The following is a 23,963-nucleotide window of genomic DNA, read 5'->3' on the forward strand; positions in this document are numbered from 1 at the left end:
AGTCTGGGGATTTCCTGAGTTAAAACTGTCAACCTCAAGTGAAAGGCGAGCAGGTGCAGGAGCCGACTTCGGAACCGGCCTCGGAGAATTCCTACGCAGAGATCTCAAGTTACCGTTTGAAGGCACCGGAACCTTCTAACCAAGAATTCAGTGAAAGTCACTGAGTTCTAGCCATGAAGGAAGCTGACTAAAGACCATGTTTTCCCAAATGGAGCACCATTTCCTAATGAGTCTTGAAGGAACCGAACACGCATCAAAGATCGAGGCAGCAATAAGAACAGGACCGATGAGTGCCCGCTGTAAGAGTTAAGGACTATCGGCAACGTTTTTCCAATAAAGCGAAATAAGAGAACGTATGCATCTATTACTTGTATAATTCAGTCTTCAAGTGGGTATAGAAAAAAAGGTTACAGAAAAATGCATATGGAAGAAGAGTGGAAACAAATAATGACAAAGGGTTAATAATTGTTAATTCTGGAAAATGACATTCCTTACACTTTTCTGTATTTAAAATTTTCCTCACAACCAGGAAAATTAATGTTAAATTAAAATATTAGTCATGTAAGTAAGGTAATTCAGATTTTAGTTATTAAACTAAGTTTCGCCAGCGGCTAAGCGGATCCTTTGCGAAGTAAAAACAAACAGCTGGGCACTCAGCATCAGGACTCTGTTCTAAAATAAAACTATTTTAAAGTAGGCATCAATATTTCACGCTGGAAATTAGTCTGAGGAAGGACCACCTTCTGAACTTTCTATAAAGTGCTTCCTTCAGTACCATCCTACCTAAAAATGATCAATTTTCTGTTCTATCAAAAAGGTGGTTTTAAGTTAGGTAAACTCAATTGCAAGATTACATTCAGTTTCTGACTCTAGTTCTCTTTACTTTGTACACCTAAGGTTTTCCTGATGCTAGACCCATTTTTTTAAAATTCTTGTTTCTAAAATCCAAACTCAGTTCACATGATGGAGCTTACCACTTGATGAAATGTCTGACTGAACACAAATGGCTGCAATGTTCTCTTAAGTGAGGTCCTTAGTAGAAAAACATTAAATAAAAAGTTACAGAAATAAACTAAATCTTTACGTTAGTCCTCAGAAAAATTTCAAACAAACAAATTTTTTTTAAATTGCCCCATTTTCCCCAAATGGAGTGTTAGGTTGCCTCAACGCTGGGACAGCAACCCCCACCCCCTAACTCCACTAATCAGTTCTCACCTCCTTTCCCTGCTGGAACACGTGAATTTTTCAGCAAAAGTGACTCATTCATTGGCATCTTGTCAAACTAACCCTGAAACTATAAGGAGGCTCAGCTAAAAGAACTCTAAAGCTAGAACGCTTTAACGCACATTATTTTGACTTTAGAGAACTGAATCACTTTCAGAGCCAAATACATGCTAACAAACTCTGTTTATATTTTTCCTTACAAATTTGTCTCCACCATGCCCCCTCCTCCCAATCTTAATTTGGTGATTCCCGGATCTGAAACACCTCCTGTCTCTGGAGAAGACAAGATGGGGGAACAGAGAAGCATAAGAACATGAGGGGGGTAGCAGTTGTGCACTCAGCTTGGAAAAGATTCTATTCTGAAACATTAACGACTCGTATCTATTCCACATAGTTCTCAAAATTTATTTCTCCCCTTAGTTAAATGAAAATGCAATACAAACACAATCAGAAGTCACCAGGAATAAATTATTCTCATTGCTATTATTTCGCTAAATAAAAGTTTAAAAAGGAACATAAAAATCAATTATCGAGAACCATTTAGACAAAAATCTTCAATAAGACGTCACTAGCCTGAACTATCAATTGTAAATCACCTTCTCCTTTTGGTTCACACATTTACTCACCCCAAGATAGAAAACAACTTCCTTTTAACCAGAGGGGAGAGTGATGGGGAAGGAACGAGAAAACAAACGCTTTGTCAGATTACCACAGACATTTACTTATAGCTCCATCAATGGTCACACTCCACCTGGTGGCAGGAGCTGCCTGAGTTGGTGAAGTGGAGGTCATTATACAGAAACTCCAAAGAACACTGTCCAGATGTCCTCGGGGAAAAAGCAAGATGCTCTTCTCTTGCCCTATATAGAATAAATCTCGCAAGTTTCCACCGAAGTTTTCCCACAGAGTAGTAGGTCAATATCTAATAAAGATTAACATAAGGGTACGACACCCATCAGAACGGGAGACCTACATTTATAGCAATCTATTTACATCCATTCTCTCCACGGCAAGGTAGACGCCAGCTCAAGCCTTTAAACCAGGGCACAAGGCACATCTAGCGGCCGCAAGACTCTCTGTCACATACCCCCACTCCCCTCCTCTTTCCCGTCCCCTATGGGTGAACTACAGAGTTTAACTAACAGAGTCAGCAGCAGCCTGCCACAGTGCTTCCAGATTATCTGCCAGTAACATATACCCACGGGATACTCTACAGACTGATTTCAACCAAAAATAAAAATAGATAAACAGAGCTCAAACAAATTTAAAACTGAGTCTGGCTGCCCACACTGATTTTCACACATGAGGAAAAATAGCAGTTCTCCTAGAAGCCTCGAGCAGGCATATCTTTAGAACACAATGTTAAAAATACGCCCTCCCCCCTTTCCCCTACCTGTTTCTCACTCAAAGCTGTGATTTTGGCTTGGAGTTCATGAAGCTGTTTCTTTAAATCAGCATTCTGATTGGAAAGAAAAAATATCTGTGAGAAAGATATTTCATTTGTTAACAAAATAGTAGCAAGAAGACTTTATGCATACTGTATTACAAACGCTGAAGCAACCTTATGCGTTTGGCCAATCAAATTCGTCATGCATTAAGCTGCAGTCACATTATCACCACCCAACGCGCACAGATCCTAAACGTGGGCTCCTAACACCAGACCACGGGCAGCTCTTTGCAATTGTTGGAAATCACAAGAAGTTTCAGAGTTTAGCATCTTGCACGGTAATAGTACTCTTTTCTACTAAAATATTATTCTTTACAGAAAATGTTAGTTGACAAAAAACCTAAAGCTCCACTGATCAGACAAAAGCAGAAAAACTGAAGTTCGAAGTATGCACACAATGCATGTTTGTTGGCTTGATCAACAAAGACAAGAGGTTTTTCTCTCCTTGCCCTCTCCCTTACTTAGGAGAGTCCATTTGTTGTTTTAGCCCAGATCTGAAAAGCTGTCAGTGCTGTGACTGCCTTAACACCACATCACCCAAATTAACACACTGCCGACCAGGGCATTTTCTCAGTTCTAAAATTCTAGCAATCAAAAAAGAAGACTATTTTAGATGAGATACACTGAGCACGCTTGCCTTTTACTCAAGTGGGAAAAAGATCCAAATTGAAGTTTCAAATGCTTAATGTAGTAGGGCAGCCTACTGGCAGTGAACCCACCCCAGTGAGAGACCACTTTCTCTTCATCATTTCACGTGCAGTTCTTTCAATTCACCCTATCTGGTCTTCTGCCAGCGTTGGGCATACGTCTTTCCCTCTCATGTTTAATTCATGTGGTCTTTTTTTTTTTTTTTTTTTTTAAGAAGATTGGCCCTGAAATAACATCTGTGCCTATCTTCCTCTATTTTAACAGCATGGCTCGGTAAGCGCTGCATAGGTCTGCACTGGGGTTCTGAATCGGCAAACCCCAGGCCACCAAGCAGAGGGCGTGAACCTAACCGCTACGCCAGCAGGCCGGCCCCCAAGCGGTCTTTTTTATAAGTGTATTTGATATAAGGCCTCTCTAATGAGATCACCCATAAAATTGTCCAACAACTTACTACCCCCTCAGATTCTTCCAGTTAAGACTGCTCTCCTACATGACCACCAGCTATATTAGAAATGCTGAAGTTTTCTAATAATATTTCAGTTGCCGATAATGTAGGTCACCATATTAAACAGAAGAGAATCTAAGGTCTACTGCTTCGTGGTTTCTTAAATCTAATTTAAATTACAATATATTAAAATAAATAAAAATGGAGATGCTTCTCAAAGAAGTTGGACTGTCAAACCAGAGCTAAATGTGGGCTATCAACGTCAGCTCTCAGAATCAATGGATTGCATTAAAACACAACAGTTAGGGCACTCGGTGCTAAATGTGTAGAAGTGATTATTTCCCACTTCCAAACATCAATCTGCCTCAGTACTATTCTTCAATCTAAGAATTTACTTAACTTTACAATAAGGTATGTATGGTATGTTTAACAAGCTGAAAAATATACATATATCTGAGTGCCCACCGATGGGTCTAGGTGTTCTGTGAACAGATTATGAGTAAACAAATGCAAGGGAGAAATCCTGAAAGAGTCTGATAACTGCTCTCCATACCTAAGACCCGCTGCCTAAGAACTACAAGAGACACTGCCTGAGCAATAAATATAATCATCTAAGACAAGATCATTTTTTAGGAAGATTTCTCTTCAGGGAGTAAGAGTAAAATGCCGAAGTCAAAAATTCCTATGAGGATTTTAAAAAAGGTAACATTTGCTGGATTTTTATATAAAGTACTTTTAAATCCTTTTTAAAGGCTGCTTCAAAAATAAAAATTTTTTAAAGGCTTTTAAAAGATTATTCTAGAATTGTTACCCTGAACATAGTGGGATTAAGTAATTAAAAGTTCTATATTATAAACCATGAGAAAGTAAGAATGGTTCTGGGCCATGGTCAATAATTTTGAGACTACAGAAAGCCTCACAAACTCTGATTTTGAATAAGTGGGCTTATGGAAATAGAATTTAAGCTATATGAAGAGTATTAACTCACATTTTTTTTCCCAAAATACTTAAAGCAATTAATATAGAAGCAAAATAATAGTAACCAAGATGAAATGACAGCTATAATAGAATGACTGGATTTTTTCTAGACTCTTAAAACACGAAGACCAACATGCTAAAAATAATTGCTGTTAGAGACGATATAGTTTTTAAAACTTAAGCACTGGTCTATTTTAGTATTCTATGGTCACTTCATCTTAAATTATTTTAATTTAAAAATTAAATTAACAAAAGTGGTACTTTACCTGTGGATCCTGCTTCATTTGAGCAACCAGTTTCTGGTAATAAAGAGAGAAAAAGAACCATCAGTCTTACATATTACTCACTATGGCTAATCAGGTTTGGCCCCCAAAATATAGTTTTCAGGTCCACACAAAAAAATGAGCAACACCACAATCAGAAGAGATTGAAAGCTTCTGTGATCCATACAGAAGGTTAATGAGACATTCCTCAATACAAAAAAAAAAATCAAACTACCCCCTTATGTTTGAAACGAAAAGCTCCTGCTTTTTAAAAAATCTAGAGCACAAGATGGAGAGGGGAGCTTTTAAAAGGCAATTTAAACAAGCTGGACGCCCTAAAAGCCAAACAGCCCTTTAAAATGTTGTCATTGTCTGGGGTCCCAAAAAAGGCCTGGAGAGAAGCTGCCCCCACACAGAGCAGGCCTGTTTGCAGACAGCAAAGGAGAGATTCGGCAAGTCTGTTGGTTTGGTTCCCACCACAGGAGGAGCCTGGTGTCGGACGGGACAGTGCCACTGTCCCCTCCATGGAGCAGCAACGTTCCGTCCTTGAGAGCAAGGGAGCGGAGGAACGATAACGCCAACTCTACCGACCTGAGTCCCTCTGGGAAGGAGCGCACCACCAGAACACTAAGACAGACCTCCACCAGGGGAAACAAGCCCAAACAAGGAAACAGGGGAGAAACAGATTTCATTTGACCCAGCCCAACTTCCAACAGCACCACTGCCCAAAGGTAACGACAACCGGGGACAGAGAACTTGAAGGATGAAGGAAGAGCAGAAGGCTGATTCCTCCAAGGATCCAGGAATAAGCTGTCCCCAAGTGAATTTCTCACGTAACTTGAAAAATCTGTCCCTCTCTTTGGGTGACAAGGAACTTTTCAATTTTTTAGTCATAAAATAAAATCATTCTAAAATATATACTTATCACCCTTCTTAAATAGAAAAAAAGTCAGCTTTCAATGACGCTTAGAGACCTGATTACAACAATTATTACACTATGCTACAAACAATACAATGGGCTCCTGACAGTGAAGGCCCCAAACCGCTATGTCTTCAAGAGTTCTTGTGCCTGCATTTCAGTTCTTCGGTCTACTCCTAACGCCAAGCAGCCAGCGAGCACATCTTCCTGCTATGACTGTGCCTCCCTCTGACGGCCCCTGAAGCCCAGCTCAAATATGCTGCTTCTGATCTGCTGTGTGATACGCTCAGTGAACTAATTCTAAGACGAGCGAAGAGGTCGTAATAACCTAAGAAATGCCCCTTGAGTAAAATGTATACTCTTTGGTGAGTGAGTTCTGACATCTATTCTAGTTGGTTAAAAGCTTTCCTTCAGGTGCTAAGACACATTCTGGACACCCGGGGCTGCCAACCACGTGACCTCCGAACACACAGGGTGGATACTACTATACTTGATTCATGTGGTAACGTTTCCACATCCTAGACTTCATCTACAAAGTAGTAATAACAGTCCAGGAGCTCAATGAAATTTAAACACAAAGTTTTACACACAGACATTTTTACGAACGCAGCCTAAAGGCCAGCCACGCTCTTCAATGAAAATAGCCCTTGGTTTTCCTTTGGATTTGGTTACCAGAGTTGGCTACTATACTAAAGTTGCCTTTTTAAAGATGAAAAAGGTTTTCTTCCACGCCACTGGAATTTAAAAACTGACTGATAACCACATTAAGTCTCCACCTCTGGAGGAAATAAATAAACCAATTTTTCTATCCCTAAGCAGTCAAGGTACATTCTAGACAATCAGAGGCAGGACAGGACAAGCTGGACAACCTAATTAGACCATCCAAACCCCTAGTGAATTGAAGCTGACACTGTGTTATCAAAGGTAAGTTACTTTCTATTGCAAGAACACAGCAATTTTTCATGAAGCTAAACTTCATGCCAAGGGCTGGCAAACTAGAGCCCACAGGCAAACCTGGCATACCACCTCTTTTTGCAAATAAAGTTTTATTGAGACACTCACAATCATGCATTTATATATTGTCGATGGCCACTTTGTCTGTATAGCAGTGGAGCACGAAAGTTGTGACACAGACCATAAAATGACTCACAAAGTATAAAATATTTTACTATCTGGCCCTTTATGGAAGGAGTTTGCTAACTTCTACTTTATACTATTCTCTATTCCATGCAAAGCAAATGTTCCGAAAGTTTAAATATGGCTTCCATCAAACCTGCATAAGAATAATCAAAAAGGCATTTTCTCAAAAAAGATGAGATGCTCATCACAGGCCATTATTATTTAAACATTCATTCAACATCAACAATATGTACATGACTACTTTCTTAACCATCTCCCTGTCCATAAAGAATGAAAATATACTTCCATTACAGCAATACCAGGTAGTTTCAGAACACACTTTCAATTCAGTAAGCTCAAGTGCAGCCCTAATTTCATTCCCTAACAGGAAATGCAGGAAGGGGTGGCTCCTGCCCCAATATTTAGTCAAATGTATGATCTGCTTTTGGTCTCAGCCTAATAGCCAGTGCCTACTTTGGTGTCATTTCTGGCATCCGTGAACCTGTCATGACCAGTGATCATGTCGGTTACCACATATCCAATCAGATTTACAAATAGGCATATCACTTGGATTTACTGTTAATACTTAATTTTTTTTCAAAAGTAGGAAAGTACTCTAAACGTAACTAGAGTGAAAATCTTATATACTTTATATGTTAAAATACTATCACTCAACATATAAATAAATGTTTATTATTGCACAAAATATTGTGTAACAATTAAGGATGAATATAAAAGCTATTAATTTTATGCTAAGAAAACAAATAGCTAAACATATAGGGAAACAGACAATGTGAATATTAAGAGAGTGTTTGGGATAACTTTAGGAAGACTATCATATCCCTTTTGAGTCAACAAACGTAATTTTAAATTTTAAATTAGATTTTACAACAAAATAATTTTTGTCATAATTATAAATTTCATAAAATTGGTATGCTTGAATTAAAAATGTAAAACTAAATAATATTTAAGAACTCAGTTTTTAGTAACTTAGTTCAATTCAGGTCATGAGCCTTTCAAGAAAGTCTTATTTGGGACTTGGTCATATCTTGTGAGGATGAACTGAAAGCAGAATGCTAACTGCCATCTCAAAATTTTTTTTTTTCTTTCAGATTGGCACCTGAGCTAACAACTGTTGCCAATCTTTTTTTTTTCCTGCTTTTTCTCCCCAAATCCCCCCAGCGCATAGTTGTATATTTTAGTTGTGGGTCCTTCTAGTTATGGCATGCAGGACGCCGCCTCAACATGGCCCGATGAGTGCTGCCATGCTCGCACCCAGGATCCCAAGTGGCGAAACCCTAGGCTGCTGAAGCTGAGCGCTTGAACTTAACCACTCGGCCACAAGGCCGGCCCCTCAAAACTTCTAGAGAGGAGGAATAGCTCCAAAAATTACATACAACGTCATTAAATTATCTTTGATCCATACAAATTTCAGATTGATTACTTACTGTTGCCCAGAAATTTATTCTATGATTATGTCAGCTTTGAACAAATCGTGAATTTAACTCTCGTCATTTGCCATTCAGCCAAACAGGTATTTAACAAACCTCTATGTTAAAATACTTTTGTCCTGGAAAGAGACAAGCTTGTTTTTGTAAAAAGATTTTTATTCTCCTCAATTAGTACCAGAAGCAAGACCAAACAAAATAAAATGTGCATAACTTATTACATATTAAATTTCTTAACGCTGTCACAAAAACAAAACACACTTCATGTAGAGAAGCCTGTCTGTACACAGCAAAGTATAAGACGATTGCTGAGCAAGAGTTTAACAAAACCCAAAGCAGCAGCAGGGATTTCTGAACATACAGACTTAATGTAAAAACTGTGTGTGTGTGTGTGTACACAGCCCTTTATATATGCATACCTTTGAAGATTTCCTGTAAGTTCTCTTCCACCTAATTCTAAGCAACTTGCAAATTCAGTAGTCGGCAAAAGCCCAAGGTGTTCTTCCAACAATTTTAGAAATTAACCTTACCTCAGACTATTCAGATAAGCCAAGGCAAACCGCACCCAAGAACAAACACCTTTAGAAATAGCTGCCTTCTCCTCTCTACTCCCACACCCCGAACAGTCATAAGTAATCATTTGATCACTTTTGATTACCAAGGATTATATATGTGCATGCGCGTGTGTACATGGGATTGAACCCAGGACCACATTCAGCTAACGTCTAGAAAAGAGATATAAAACAGGGATATTCTGTTTACATAATAAATGTTAATGATTTAGTTATTGAAGGATAGCTTTTTGTCTTGGTTACAGTTATAGTAAATAAAATATACACATTTAATATATATTTTATTAATATAATTATTACATAATTATTAATATTTTTATTTATATACATATTTTAAGTTTGTTCAGCCACCTAGGTCGCTGAGATAAAATGTAAGAATCGTCAAACTTGGAATTTAAACACCTATGAAGACAATCACACTTTCTTTATGGAAGATTGGAATCAAGGTCAAAATCGAAAGCTGAGTTATGAGTAAAAACTTCAGTATACATGGTAGTCAAGTTAAACATGCCTTGTTATTTAAAATACCTAAGTTAAATCATATGAACAAAGTCCCTCAAATGAACCAAAAAACAGAAAAAAAGGAAGTGCTTTTTGTTGTTTTTTTTTTAACACCTTTAGTATATGAAAAAAATATTTTCAATTCTTTTCTCTGGAAAGCAAGTCAGGAATATTTTATTAAAGTTCTTAAAAGTATTATCAATGAGTTTGTTTAGAGGTGATAAAAGGCAACTGACATGACTCTTGGACAACTGTCCGAAAGACAAGGAAAGCTGTACTGAAATCAGAGTCGGGCCTCTCTGCTACTCTTAGCCATTCCTTACAACACAGTGCGGGAGAAGCCGAGAACGCCACGTACCTGGTGAACCTGAATTTCCACTTTAAGAGCCTCCTGGAGAGTCTGCAACTCCATCCTCTACCTTCTCCACTTTCTCTTCGTCTGCTAATTCTCTAGTTTCTTCAGCCTCCGTTTAAACTAACAAATGCCTCTTCTCACTGCCGCTGTAGAGATCACAAAACGTGCTGCATCATTATGTTGGGCATAAAGGAAATATTCATGTTAAATAAAATAAATCATAGTAGTTGAAAAACATTTGATTCTCTAACACAATGCAAGAAATTGCCCAAACCGATTTCTTCCCGAAATGAATAGTTTCGTACTGAATTGGTACCAAAACTTTCTGGGTTTTATTCTTTGAGCACTCTGCTATAGAACACTTGAAATAAGTAAGAAATGGGGGAAAAAAGCGTTTAATCTGGTTGTGAAAACGTCTAAGCACCTACTACGTCCTCAGCACCACGGTCCATCCTACATTGTGAGGACGCAGAGTGGAACGAGACCACCTCCGCCCCAGAGGAGGACGAGGCTGCAACCCCCAGGACACGCTGTGCTCAGAAGAGACGCGTAATGACAGGGCCATACATTTTTAAACATCACACCGAGTGAATGGGAGAGTTCAGGGTCTCTCAGAGGTCAAAGAAGGCCAGAGTATTTTCATTGGGTTGAACTTTTACTCTATTTAAAAAATAAACTCCAAACGGGAAAATCCTGGTGTAACTTAAAGTTTACCATTAACAAATTAATACTTCACACAAATACAATGCAACGTAACTGCACTTTCCACAAAGTTACGACCAGGATATTAAAAAATACATCGATCGTGCACAATAGATGAGGCGCTCTAGCCAAGGGACAGGCGTCTGCAAGCTTTGCGATGGACGCCGTCTCCTCCCGGCCTGCAGGCCTCTCCTTCCTGTGTGTAACCGCACAGATACGCCCAAGTCTAGATGCGAACGTGGAGCTTCCCAGTCTGTCCGCTCAGCATTAAATTCTAATCACTTAAATTAACTCAATGGCTAATTTCTCTTTGAAATTTTTTTCTTTTTTCTTGAATGCAGGCTTCGACATGATTTTAGGTACCCTCCCAAAGCAAAAGTTTGCTTTTGCCTGAATAAATTTAAAGTTACTTCTTTCTCTTTTCTTCTTTGTACCTACAAAACTTGTAGTTAGAGAAGCTTTTCAGTATTCTTACAAATTGAGGAAAGGAATACTCAGGAAGCTAGAAGAACCACTATTTCTTAAACCAATTCAATGAGATTCATAATCTTTACATTTCCCAAAAATGATTTATCTATGGATAAAGTCCATATTCAACCTAAGTTTTCTTAAAACTTCTTTAAAACCTGATTTTATAGACTTACAATGGAATCATTAACCACAGAATCTATTCTTGTGAATATTAGCTTTCGTTTTATTTGTATAATCTCGCTAGGCTTAAAACATCACTGGCGATCTCTCCCTGAGGGCTCATATACTATGTTATGTAATATCAAATGCGCTAACCTAAAATACAGTAAATTTCATAAGTGTAAAACTCCTTCAAACTTACATTTGTGGGGGCTAGGAAAGAATTACTGTACAATGATACTGTCAACCAAAAAACTTCATAAAGACGGTACGTTTCGGGGAGATAATTTGGAAAAGGAAACCTGTGTTGATGAACAAATCTGGGTTTTCCAGCTTGTTATTATCTTAGAACATCTCTGGAACTATAATAAAGAAATAAATATCAGAATCGTCAAGTTACTAACTTAGACCAAGGTTTTTGTTGCTATGTAAGTTTATTCTACATACAAAAGCAAACATTAAAACTACACAGTCACTTTAATTTTAAATACTAAAGTAATCTCCCTACTCAAATTCTTGACTTAAGTACTCGAGTTCTTCCTGAAGACATTACTTGAATTAGTTCGAACTTTTGCAAAGTTCTATCAGAAAATGCATCCAAAAATGATTCCTTACAATTTCTGTCAAATTAAGAATCACCTTGAAGTTAAAGGGGTATTTTCAACAACAGAAAGGCCACATTTTATTTTACTGGTAGTAACGTACACCATCGTAGTGCAACTCAAATCATATAAACTCTGGAAACAAACAGAAGGTTATGAACACAGAGAATCTACAATATACACAACAGAGAGTGACCATGATTTATAGAGTGCGCTCATTAACTTCAACTATGAAAAGGCAATTCACAGAAGAAGAAATAAGAATGACCAACAAACATGGAAAACACCCATCTTTAATCGCGTCACAGAAACGTGAATCTTAAGAAGGTAAGTTTAGTCTGTCAAACTGAGCAGATTTGTAAAAATCAGCGCACCGTGAGCGGGCTGGAGTCTGGGTCAGGGGCACACTCATGATCTGCTGTTGGTTATATCTGGGCGGCAGCACGAACGGTTATTTACTTTCTTCTTTTCAGAGTATCAATATTTTCAAAATTTTCCAGAGAAAACATGCACTTGTTTTTAAAGAAGAAAAACCTGAGGATTGCTAGATAACGCATCAGGAAATCTTACACTGAGGAAACAGAACGTTCAAGAAACGCCCAAGAAACCCCGCATTTAACCTGGAGACTCTAGATGTCAGAGCCTCAGGCGCACGCTGAGGAGGGCCGACAGCTGGACCGCGCTCCGCAGACCGCTGTCTGCTCATCAGAGACACACACAGGAGCACAACGGGATCTGGCAAGGACTGCAAGTGCCAGTTACTCATTTTACTTAGAAATAAAACTGAAGGGTTAAAAAAGGGAGTGACCTGCTACAGAAAAACTTAGGAAGGACTGGAAGATTCACCTGACATCCTCCTTCAAAAAGGCCTCTTTCTGAACGGCAATGTTAAGAGGTTGGCCTCCGCCTAAAGGAACAACATACGCACGTATTTACAGCTTACAAAGACAAGGCAAGCACACACTGAATTCTTTTAAAAAATATTTTGGGGGCTTAGACAACTCATGCAGCCGTTACGCGAAGGCGGTTTGGGGGCAGTTTACAGCAACATAATGAAGGTATTACCTGCTACATTTGTAAAAAGGAAATTTACCGTATTCTGACCAACAACAAAGCGGTTGCTGCAGGTAAATATAAACAGACTCACAAAACTGTCACAGAAACGTTTACTGAATTTACAGTGCCCTCCGCCCCCCAACGGCTCTAGATACTACCATCAGGGAGGGCAACGGCCTAGCACAAAATACCAACATTTTCATCAAAACTGTACGTGTCAAACCACCAGGACACCTAATGGCCTCTCGCCTTCAAATTAAAGAAAACCCAAAACGTAAACAAATAAGAACTCCACAAAGCGACCAAACAAAAATAATCATCAAATCCCACTAAAAAAGGCAGCTGGGATGTCTGGACAGAACATTCACTCTTTCCAAAAAAACGAAAAAACCTGATTCCACTTACTCGCTGTGCACCACCCTCAGCCTCAGGATTTTTTAATTTGTTTGTTTGTTTGCTTCTAAATCAGGAAAATGGCAACAATATCACCTACTTCATAAAACTGTGATGAGCTTTAAATAAGGTAAAGTTACATGAAAAGCCCTTTGTAAACTGTAAAGTTCTACGCCATTCTTAACATACTTAACTTTTACTCATACACATTACCTTTTTTTTTTCCTTTTTCTGTGAGGAAGACTGGCCCTGAGCTAACACCTGTGCCAATCTTCCTCTATTTCATGTGGGATGCTGCCACAGTGTGGTGCTAGGTCCACGTGTGGGATTCAAACCTGTGAATCGTGGGCCGCTGAAGCAGAGTGCGCCAACTTAACCACTATGCCACCAGGCTGGCCCCACACAGTCTTTTTAATCAACTTCTCAACACAGTATATTGCTGAGAAGACTGTAGGCTTTATTTTCAAATTCTCTAAGAAAGGGGCTTGTAACTATTCCTCTGAGCATAGTTCTGCTTGGAGGTATGTGACCCCAAGTCTTTCATTATGATTCTAATAAGTAGTTAATGCTATAATTCTCAGTTTACTGCTAAGAAACACTGCTCTGTTCCTGAATTGATAGAAACCTTGCTCCAATCAAAACTCAACTTGTCAACCAAGTTTCTCTACCAGACAAGAAGTCTGTAACGCACTGTGCCCCAGGCTGAATCCCTGAGAAGGGCCTGCTCCCTGTTCTCTAGACTGCATGTTGCTTGCTGTAAGACCCGACCCTTGACCTATATTCTCAGAGCAGTGTTCTGAATAGGTTTACCAAATTGTTTTAAATACAGTCACGCACCGCAAAACGAAGTTTCGGTCAACAATGGACCACATACACAACGGTGCCCCCAAAAGATGAGCACCTTACAGCCCAGGTGCGTGGTGGGCCGCACCACCGAGGTCTGTGTGAGTGCACTCCGTGATGTTCGCACAAGGAAATGGCCTGATGAGGCATTTCTCAGAATGTGTCCCGTCGTTAGGCGATGGATGGCTGTACGAAAAGTGGAAAGTCTTGAGAGATCTGTGGATCCTTACTCAGCAACGCCTAATACTAAAATATCAGGTTTTAATTTGCGCAAAATACTTATTTCTTAATATGTATCTCACATGCTAAGAGATAAAATAGTGTCTTTAACTTTTAACTAATAGTGCTAAGAATGATCACAAATGCTAAAAATAGTAAAATTATTTTAATAGTCCTTATTGAAAACTAACACTAACATCAATCAATAAAAATGACATAAAAAAACAATATAATACTCATTTTCTTATTTTCATGGTGGTATTTCTTTGGTGACGCTCCACAGGTCAACAGAAAATGCCGCTACACAAAGAGCTTGGCGGTCCTGATTTTAGAGGCCGTCCTCTGAAGCTGGCAAGGTTCCTACGCTCAGATCCTGATATTAGAGCTGCTGACAAAAATCACCTCAGCTAGAGAGACTGATGTTTCCTAACCATTCATTTATATCTGTGTGTGTGTGTCTATTTATGTGTGTATATATATACACACGCACACAATCAGATTTATGATATCTGAATGTCTGAAAATGTTTGAGTTTAAAATACATATCTTTCTGGGGCTGGCCCCGTGGCCAAGTGGTTAAATTCGCACGCTCTGCTGCAGGCGGCCCAGTGTTTCATTGGTTTGAATCCTGGGCGCAGACATGGCACTGCTCATCAAACCACGCTGAGGCAGCGTCCCACATCCCACAACTAGAAGGACCCACAACAAAGAATGTACAAGTATGTACCTGGGGGCTTTGGGGAAAAAAAGGAAAAAACAAAATCTTTAAAAAAAATAAATAAATAAAATAAAATAAAATACGTATCTTTCCTTTCTCCATTTTCTTTATTGGGGTGGAGGGGCCAGGTCTTCATTTAACTGAAACATAAAGAACGCCTACACAGGCCATCTCCCTGCAGCACAAGGGTGTGACATTCCGGGTCAAGCCAGGGTGCCCCAAGCACCCTCCCCATCACAGGCCTGCTGCACTGGCCCACACCTCTCCCCTGGCCCGCGTTCATCCTAATGTAGTTTCCACCTCAGCCTACCGGACCCAGGCCTCGCCGGCACACCCACGTTCTTCTATTTCTCACCTTTCTTTACAGAAGTCAAGCATGTCTACTAAAGGCATCCCAACTATACCCAACAACAAGAACACTGAAGTAAATTTTAAAACTCACAGAAATTCAAAATGAAGGAGGCTGGAGAGCAGTAAGAGCACAGTGGCAAGGAGGCCGAGATTGTAGAACTGGATGCCACAATTACCAGAAGTCTGTTTAATGATAAAAATGTAGTCCTGGCAAGCCTGGCCAGAATCTTATATATTTTACTCCACAAAGAATAACACAAGAAGGTGTGGTGGTCTTGGCATAACCAGTAAGTATTTAATAGAAGTGGAAGCGATGAGAGAGAGATTTCAGATCAATTTAAGGAAGAGCTAAGGATTGGAGCTGTACAAAAAAGGAATGGGTTACCTTATGAGGTAGTGGGCTCCCTGTCATTAGAAGTATTCAAGAATGCTGCATACCATATCCCCCTCTTGGAGATTCACAATGCATATTAGCATATTAAAGGTTCTGAGAAGTCCTGCAGTAAAGAAACCTGTTTAACTTTGTTTAACGCAGCTTTTCCCAAATTATTTGAGCACAGAACATTTTTCCCACCCCCGCCACACCTCAATAATATTTATCCATTTCTGTGGAAGCAGAGTTCCTCAGAATACAGTATAGAAAATAATGAGCTGGACTCTTAAAATGTAGGATTCGATATGTACCCGAAGAACAATCTGTCAGGGATACAGGAGAAGAAATGGCCACAGCGGGTAAATAGCTGGAAGAGAAGACACTTCAGGTCCCTTCTCTAAGATTCTATGACTCTATCACATCTCAAAGGAAAGGGCTATAGGGTCTTGATTATTTATTTAAAAAGGTCCGTGAAAGGCGAGGAGAATAAAAACGTAGTAAAATGCAAGGTTAACTGGGTCAAAAGCCGCCCTTTCATGTTCAGAAGTCCAAACCCTGAAAGGTAAGCTCAAGGACCATAAGTTACCAAAAAGCAGCCTTAACCAAAGATCTCCTCCACCCACTAAGTTAATGACCGTCGGAGAGAGAGAACTAAAAACAAGAACAAAAACAAAAAGAGGCAGCCTTGATTAGGGGACCACCCTAGCCCAGCTATCTTATTTGAGTTTAATTCATATCATATTACATGCTCTCCAAATAAGGTTAGTATTTGTTTGATCCTTAGTCACCAGACTGCCCTGTGCAATCTGTGATCTTGAATTAGACATTTGAAGAAATGATTAAGTGTGATGATTTAGAAGCTGCTCAAGTAGATTATTAAAGTAGATACCAGGAAAAAATGTGTTTGCCTAGATACCCCACAATGCTACACCTCTCTCTCTTTTTATTCTTTCCTGTTTAGGAATTATATGAAACAACACACACTAAAAACGCAACTTATCAGACATGAAGCCAGTCCAACATTAAATTTAAGAATATAAATGCTTAAGAGTCCCAAATTTCAAAGTCAAGGTTCCCATAGTTACATTAGCCTAGCCGTTTTGCACATATACTAAGGCCATCAAATTTAACAGCATATTAAGCAATACAAAGCACAATGGAAACCTTAACTTTTGAATTTACTGACTTTCGAATTTTCAGCCCTGACCACTGCATTAAGGACATTTTTGGCAACGGGGACCTTCACATTTTAACAGGTTATCGAATGCAGGAACGTGCAAGCCTAGCAGTATTATTAGAAACACAAATGCATTTGAGATACAGCTATGTGAAATTAGACACAAATTCACTTTCACTCGGTGCAAACAGCAAAGCCTTATTTCTGGGAAGGAGCTTTCAAAAAAAAAAATTACCGCACATTTAAATTATTATCCAACTAGCACGAGGCACACTGTGCCCGCCTGGCCAAAGTACTTACCAATTTTGGGGAGACTAGCTCTCCTTCAGCTCTCTTGCTCCCTACAACAGAGGAAGGGGAAAAGGGAATTAGCTGACAGACACGGATTTACCACATGGCACCACAAGCTGAAAGCTTCAAGATTTCTATCTGACTTTAAGAAGAAAAAACCAAAACAACAAATCTCCAAAGTTTTAAAACCCAAAAGAAAAAAAGGAAGAGAGAGGTACTTTTTACACAAGGAAAGAACTCAGGAGCAGTTAAATCTGTAATTTCCAGTTCTTTCAAGATAAGGAAAAATAAGTAGTCAATGGTTTCCCCTTCCGAAGAGACAGACAGAAATGAAATGCTCCTCATCGAAGTAACACACAAATATACCCTCACCCCCAACAAACGACCTTCACTGTTTGTTGCCTTATATTAGCAAATTAAGCTAACATTATTGGCCCTAAGTTTGGCCTACTTAAAAGGGCCTATTTCCTATTTATCTTGAAATGGATTTATATAAGGCCCTAAAAGTTACAGCATTTTATATGTATAGTCATAATTTTAATTAAACTTTTCATTCACATTCTTGAAGTCTCACCACTTTTGACTGTAAACCGCATGACACAGAAGTGGCTCCCTAAGCCACATATTTCCTCAGTGACAGCGCCAGAAAGAAAACCAAGCTTCTGGGATCCCAATCCAATGCTCAGTGACGCTTTTATCAACTGTGTTTTTTAAGATTAAACTCCTTTAAGTTGACTTCAAGGTCAGAAAAGTCAAGTCAGACTATCCTGTTTATCTGTAACTCTTCCTGCCCTAAACTTCTTTTTTAGTTTTAAAAAACCATGAAATTTACACAATGTTATAAACCAATGTGGCCTCAATAAAATAATAAAAAATAAAAAATAAATGTAGTAAGGTCTAAAAAAAATTGAGAAACAAAAACCAAAACTTTTCCCCTGGGGCCCGCCCCGTGGCCGAGGTTAGGTTCGCGCACGCTCTGCTTCGGTAGCCCAGGGTTTCACTGTTCAGATCCTGGGCGAGGACAGGGCACTGCTCATCAGGCCACGCTGAGGCGGCGTCCCACATGCCACAACTACAAGGACCCACAACTAGAATACACAACTACGTACTGGGCGGATTTGGGGAGAAAAAAAGCAAGAAAAAAAATTTTTTTTTTAATTTTTAAAAAAAGATTGGCAACAGTTGTTAGCTCAGATGCTAATCTTTAAAAAAAAAAAAAAAAACTTTTCCCCTAATATTTGAGTATTAAATTTTTAAACTCCACATACCATGCTCATCTTCCTTATGCTTTAAACATAGCACGTCTGTTGACTGACGTCACTCAACAGCGTTCTCATGTCCTCAAAGGATAGCTCAAAAAATCTTCACGATTATAAATCTTTATTTAATCAAGTGCAGTCATACGAAACACAGTCAAATAGTCTAAAAAGGCCCCAATACATGCAGTTAACATTCATTTCCTTTAGCAGCACTTTTTAAAGTTCTCGATCCATACAAATGGCAATTTTAATCACCAAGATTGGAATGACTTCCAACCAAAAGAAAAATCATGCAAAAATCCGTAGAACGATGGCATTATTAAAAAATGGATTCTCACATGGAAAAAATTTTATAACTATGTGTGGTGACGGATGCTAACTAAACTTACTGCGGTAGTCATTTCACATTACATTCAAATATCAAATCATTGTGTTGTACACCTAAAACGAATACAATGTGATACGTCAATCATATTTCAAATTTAAAAAGTGGATTCTTAAGATTATAGATACCTGAAGGGCTTCGTACCACTCAAAACTGTACCAGGCCCAAAGTAAGTGCTCAGTAAATATCGGTGAAGTAAACGGGTTCACTGAGTCGACCCTGAATCGCTGTTGCAGGCTGCTTTTCCTTATTAGGCATTTCTTGTGAGCTCTTTCAGCCTGGGGATAATTTCTTACGCATCGATCTCCCAAAGCATTATTTGTTAAATGAATGACTTTGGATAAAAACTGTTGATTAGTCAGTAAAATATTACCATTTTAAAATATAATGAAAAAGAAAAGATAAATTAGACTAAATTAAAATTAAGAACTTCTGTTCATCAAAAAAAAAAAAAACACCATTAAGAGAATGAAAAAGCAAGCCACAGAACTGGAGATGATAATTGCAACACATATAATAACAACGGCTTATACCCAGAATAAACAAAATATGTTGAAACTCAAAGTGATCAGCACAGGGCTGGGACTTTAACTTTTACTTATACAGCATTTGAGAAAGGAGAGACACAGAAACTCTTCCGAAAAATCAAAATCAGTAAAAAGGCACAATGAACATATATACCTTAACTCCAGGGCATTTTCCCCAAACATCAGTATCAGAGCCAACCCCAAAGTGATAAAGAATTTTACCATGATATCATTGAACCACGATATCATAAAACCGCTTGCAGGGACTGCAGAAATCACACAGCAAATCGAAGCCTGAGAGGTTAGGTGACCTCCCGGAAGGTCACACGGCCAGCTGGGGGTGACGCTGGAGGAAAGCTCAGAGACCCTCCCGAGACTCCTCTGCCTGAGCTGCCTTTCCACCAGACCTCACTTCCTCTCAACCAGCTGCAGCAGTTACTCTCCTAAGAAACAAACTACCATAAATACCGGCCAAATATTTTTGGAAAAGTCTGCATAGAAAGTATAAAGAAAAATCACAGAAAGAAGCCAACCAGCGCAGGTTTTAACACCTGAGACCCTTTAGGCCCAAGGGCCCCCCGTGACTGGGCTTCAGACGCGTCTGCCAACGCCATGAGACCACCGGCTAAATCCTCTAAGTAGGGGAGCTCTGGGAAGAGGACCCACAGCTCTACTAAGAGTCGCAAAGAGGTTCAGATACCCAAAAAGAGTAAGTTATTTTTAGACTAGTGATTCTTAAACTGTGCATCAGAACTATCAAAGTGTTTCTTCTGGAGACATGATTTAGAAACTGTCCATTTGCAAACTGATAAAAAAGAAAAGCAAATATTTTATTTCTATAATTTAATAAGAATGAGTTAGCAGAAAAAAGATTTATACATAAATTTGTACTTTTTACACTATCCATATGCAAAACACGTATTTAAATCTGACTTAACTTTGATTTCCTCATGTTAAGCTGACTGAAAGTACTTAATTTGTTTCTCACATACATTTCACACTTGTAGCTAAGGTAGCTCAAAATTTTAACCGTATTTGCTTAAATTTTTAAAATATAGATTTGTCCTTGAAAAAAAATACATTCAGAACACAGAAGTTGGAGTAAATAAAATTATTTTTGCTTTTAGAGATGAATAGTCTCTTGCTAACATAACTTCACACGATTTTTTCCAAACTGAAGGTCGTTCACCTCTCCAGAACTTCACAGGTAGCTGCTTTAATTAGAGCTGGGAAAGAAATGAATCATTCAGATTTCTGATATGGTTGTAAAATTTAAAATACCATCAATAAATCAAAGGTGATTAATAACTACTTCTTAAGCACCTCTATAAAACAGCTAAAACCTTTGTATATGAAGAATGTATATTAAACAATAAACAAATTTTGCAGAGGAAAAGTGTAACACTAGATCATGTTTTAAATTAGGCTAAAATTCATCCCACTACAAATTTCGAACGATTAAGTTTATAGTCTGTGCTCAATCATAAATTTTGATAAGGGACTAGAATAGCACAGATAACTGTCATTCAAAGACACTTTAAAATGTCACCTTACGCAGAGATTCAATCTCTTCTACTACACCAAGCTGATGCACTAATTTTATATACAATAAGTTTTACTGCTTTTTATCTGCCCTTCCTAACTTCTCACAGAAAGCATAATAAGTTTGAAATAAATTTAAATGCAAATAAGTGCTCAGAAGAAAAAGCAGAATCCTGCTTAATGAGATTTAGTCCTTTAGGCCCTAATATCGTAATTACTCTTCTTGCCCCCATCCCTCCTAATCCCACCCTCTCATGGACATCCCCCTAGCACTTCTTCCCTCATTCTCAAGAAGCATCCACTTTCCCCTCATTACTGGATCATTTTGTTTCTTCTGTCTGAAGAAAAAGCACCTCTCTTGACTCCATATTCTTCTCTAGTTATTGTCCCATGTCTATACTCCCATTTACAGCACAACTCCCTGAAAGAGTTACCCACACTCAGTCTCTAGCTCCTCTCCTCTCATTCTCTACTGAACCAGCTCCCTCAGGGCTTTTGCCCCCTCCCCTTCTTGGTAGGGTCACCAATGACCTCCCTGTTGCTACATCTAACAGTAAAGTCGCAGCCCTGGCTTCCTTGCTCCATCAGTATTATTTGACTCAGTTGATCATTCCTTCCTTCTTGAAACCCTTTCTTCTCCTGACTTCTAGAACACCGCCCCCTCTTGATTTTCCTCCTAATCTCTCTTCTGGGTTTCTTTTGCTGGTTCCTTCTCATCTCTCAAAACCTCAAAATGTTGAACTGCCCCATGGCTCAGTTCCTGGAACTCTTTCCGTTAGGTAATCTCGCCTAGTCTCAGGGCCATAAAACGATCTGCACACTGGTGACTCCCAAATTTTTATTGCCAGCCCAGACCGTTCCCCTGAATTCCAAACTCATACACCCAGCTGCCCACTCGACACTTGTCAAATACGTTTCTCAAGCTCAACAAATCCAAAACTAAACTCTTGACTACCTATCCCTCACCCTCCTGCTCAGTCATCCCCATCTCAATAAATGGCAACTCCATCCCTTCGGGCCAAAACCTCAAAGTCATCACAGACTCCTCTTTTGTCCACAACCTACATCCAATCCAACAGCTAACCACCTTGCCTCTACCTTCCAGATATACAAACTTTGGCCACTTGTCTCAATGCCACTGCCACCTCCTTGGTCCAAGTCACTGTCATCTTTCACCTTGATCATTGCCATATCCTCCTAACTGGCCTGCCCACTTCCATCTTCGCCCCGCTACAATCGATTCTCTCAGCGCCCACTGTGACCTTTTCAAAATCCAAGACAGATCTGGTTACTCCTCTGCTTAAAATCCTCCAGTGTTTCCCATCATAGAGAAAAAGTCACAGTCCTTTACGACAGCCCACGAGGCTCTGCGGGATTTGGGCCTCGGCTACGCTCAGACCTCATCTTCTCCCCTCTCCCCATTGCTCAATCTGCTCCATCCACACTGGCCTCCTGTCTGTGTATCAGAAACTCCAAACCAGTTCCCTGCTCACGCTCCTCTACTTGCTTCTCCCTCTGGCTGGAACACTCTCTTCCATCAAACATCTTCATGGATCACTCCCTCAGAATGTTTAGCAAATCTACAGTAGCTGCAAGAGTAGAATATTAACATAAAGACTAAAACTGTCATCCGACAGTGTTCCTCCCCAAACTTTTACTCTGAGGGTGCTGTTTCTTCTGCCAAGAACACCCTTGTACTTCTCTCTGCCCATCCAAATCTCACGGAGTTTTCGGGTCCAGAGAAAGACTCACTGATTCATGGAGACCCTCCCTAACCATCCCAGCACCCAGTTCTCCTGTCTTTGAATCTCGGAGTATTTATCATCTCTCTCATTCATCTTAGAATTTAACCAGAGAGTCTCACGCTGTAACTTACATGTCTTATCTCCCTAAACACACTACACACACACACACACACACACACACACAAATAGAGTAGAGTAATGCCTCATACAAGTAGTTCTCAAACCTAGATCAGGGTAACTCTAAAATTTCAAAAAAAATACAGATTCACAGGCCCTACCCTTAGAGATTCTGAATTCATTATGTCTGATTTGGAGCCCAGATGTCTCTATTTCTTTAAAAGTTCCCCCAGAAGATTCTGACGGGTAGCCATGATTAGGACCCACCGCCTAACAGTCCTCTATCTCCTCAGTACCTAGGACAGTAAGCCCTCAAATAGCCAAAAGCTAGATGGGACACCGGAGGGTACCGCATCCATGCCTTCATTTCACACAGGAACAGAGGTCCAAGAAGTCTAGACGACCAGCCAAAGCTACAAGGATAGTAAGAGGCAAAGCCCAGCCTAAGACTCAGATTAACAGCTCTCAATCCAGAAATCCTTCCATGAGACTGCACATAAAGAAGGGAACATAACAAAAGTCCACAATTCACACATGGGCGTAGTAAACACTGACTATCTAATACTTGACCTGTGCTTGCAATGTCCACGCTCTAAGACAGTGTACATTATCAGCTTCTATATGCTTGAAAAACATGAGCAACATTAGCAGATAAAAGATTTAAGAGCCAGAGAGCAATTTGGGGAAGGCTTACAAATAAAATTTCTTTACTAAGTCCTCTTACAATATGTACAAAAACTTGTAAAATCATTTATTCTGTAGTTGAGATGTATTAGGACAAATAAATGGAAAGAAGAAATATTGCTTCATCGTGCTACAAAGTACAAAAATCCTTATTCACAAGCTTCCACAGCTCACAAAGCTATAAATGTTTTCTGAGTCTAATCATCATAACATAAACTTCTTAATTACAGATCAGACTTAGTAAATCACCCCATATCCCAAGACAACTCAAACTCTTATCTTAATAATCAGTTAACTGCAGGACCAAAACTCTTGCCATCAACAACAATAACCAAGCCGGGTAAGCGTACGGCATTACGGGAGTGCTGGGGTTGATCCTGGTGCACGGGGATTTACGAACGCCTGCTGTCACCACTAAGGGGAGTTCGGG

At 39.4% G+C, this 23,963-nt stretch overlaps 1 protein-coding gene across 28 annotated transcripts in view; it reads right to left on the reverse strand.

Moving 5' to 3' along the window:
- Positions 1-23,963, reverse strand: part of PHF21A (PHD finger protein 21A) — a 173,007-nt gene that overhangs the window by 128,469 nt on the left and 20,575 nt on the right. For 15 of the 28 annotated variants that reach the window (XM_044750244.2, XM_044750231.2, XM_070487665.1 and 12 more), the window contains exons 2-5: positions 17,284-17,324; positions 9,923-10,065; positions 5,009-5,041; positions 2,618-2,683 (exon numbers count right to left, since the gene is read on the reverse strand). The exons of 1 other annotated variant lie outside the window; for it this stretch is intronic. In XM_044750244.2, coding sequence (XP_044606179.1) covers positions 2,618-2,683; positions 5,009-5,041; positions 9,923-9,976 — 153 coding nt within the window. In that variant the 5' untranslated portion in view covers positions 9,977-10,065; positions 17,284-17,324. Of the gene's footprint in view, positions 1-2,617; positions 2,684-5,008; positions 5,042-9,922; positions 10,087-15,818; positions 15,926-17,283; positions 17,325-18,542; positions 18,697-19,046; positions 19,187-23,963 lie in introns of those variants that run through there. 12 more of the 28 variants (XM_044750240.2, XM_070487661.1, XM_070487662.1 and 9 more) reach the window with 8 other exon arrangements.

Source organism: Equus asinus, chromosome 17 (genome assembly GCF_041296235.1).
Source record: "Equus asinus isolate D_3611 breed Donkey chromosome 17, EquAss-T2T_v2, whole genome shotgun sequence".
Classification (NCBI taxonomy): Eukaryota; Metazoa; Chordata; class Mammalia; order Perissodactyla; family Equidae; genus Equus; species Equus asinus.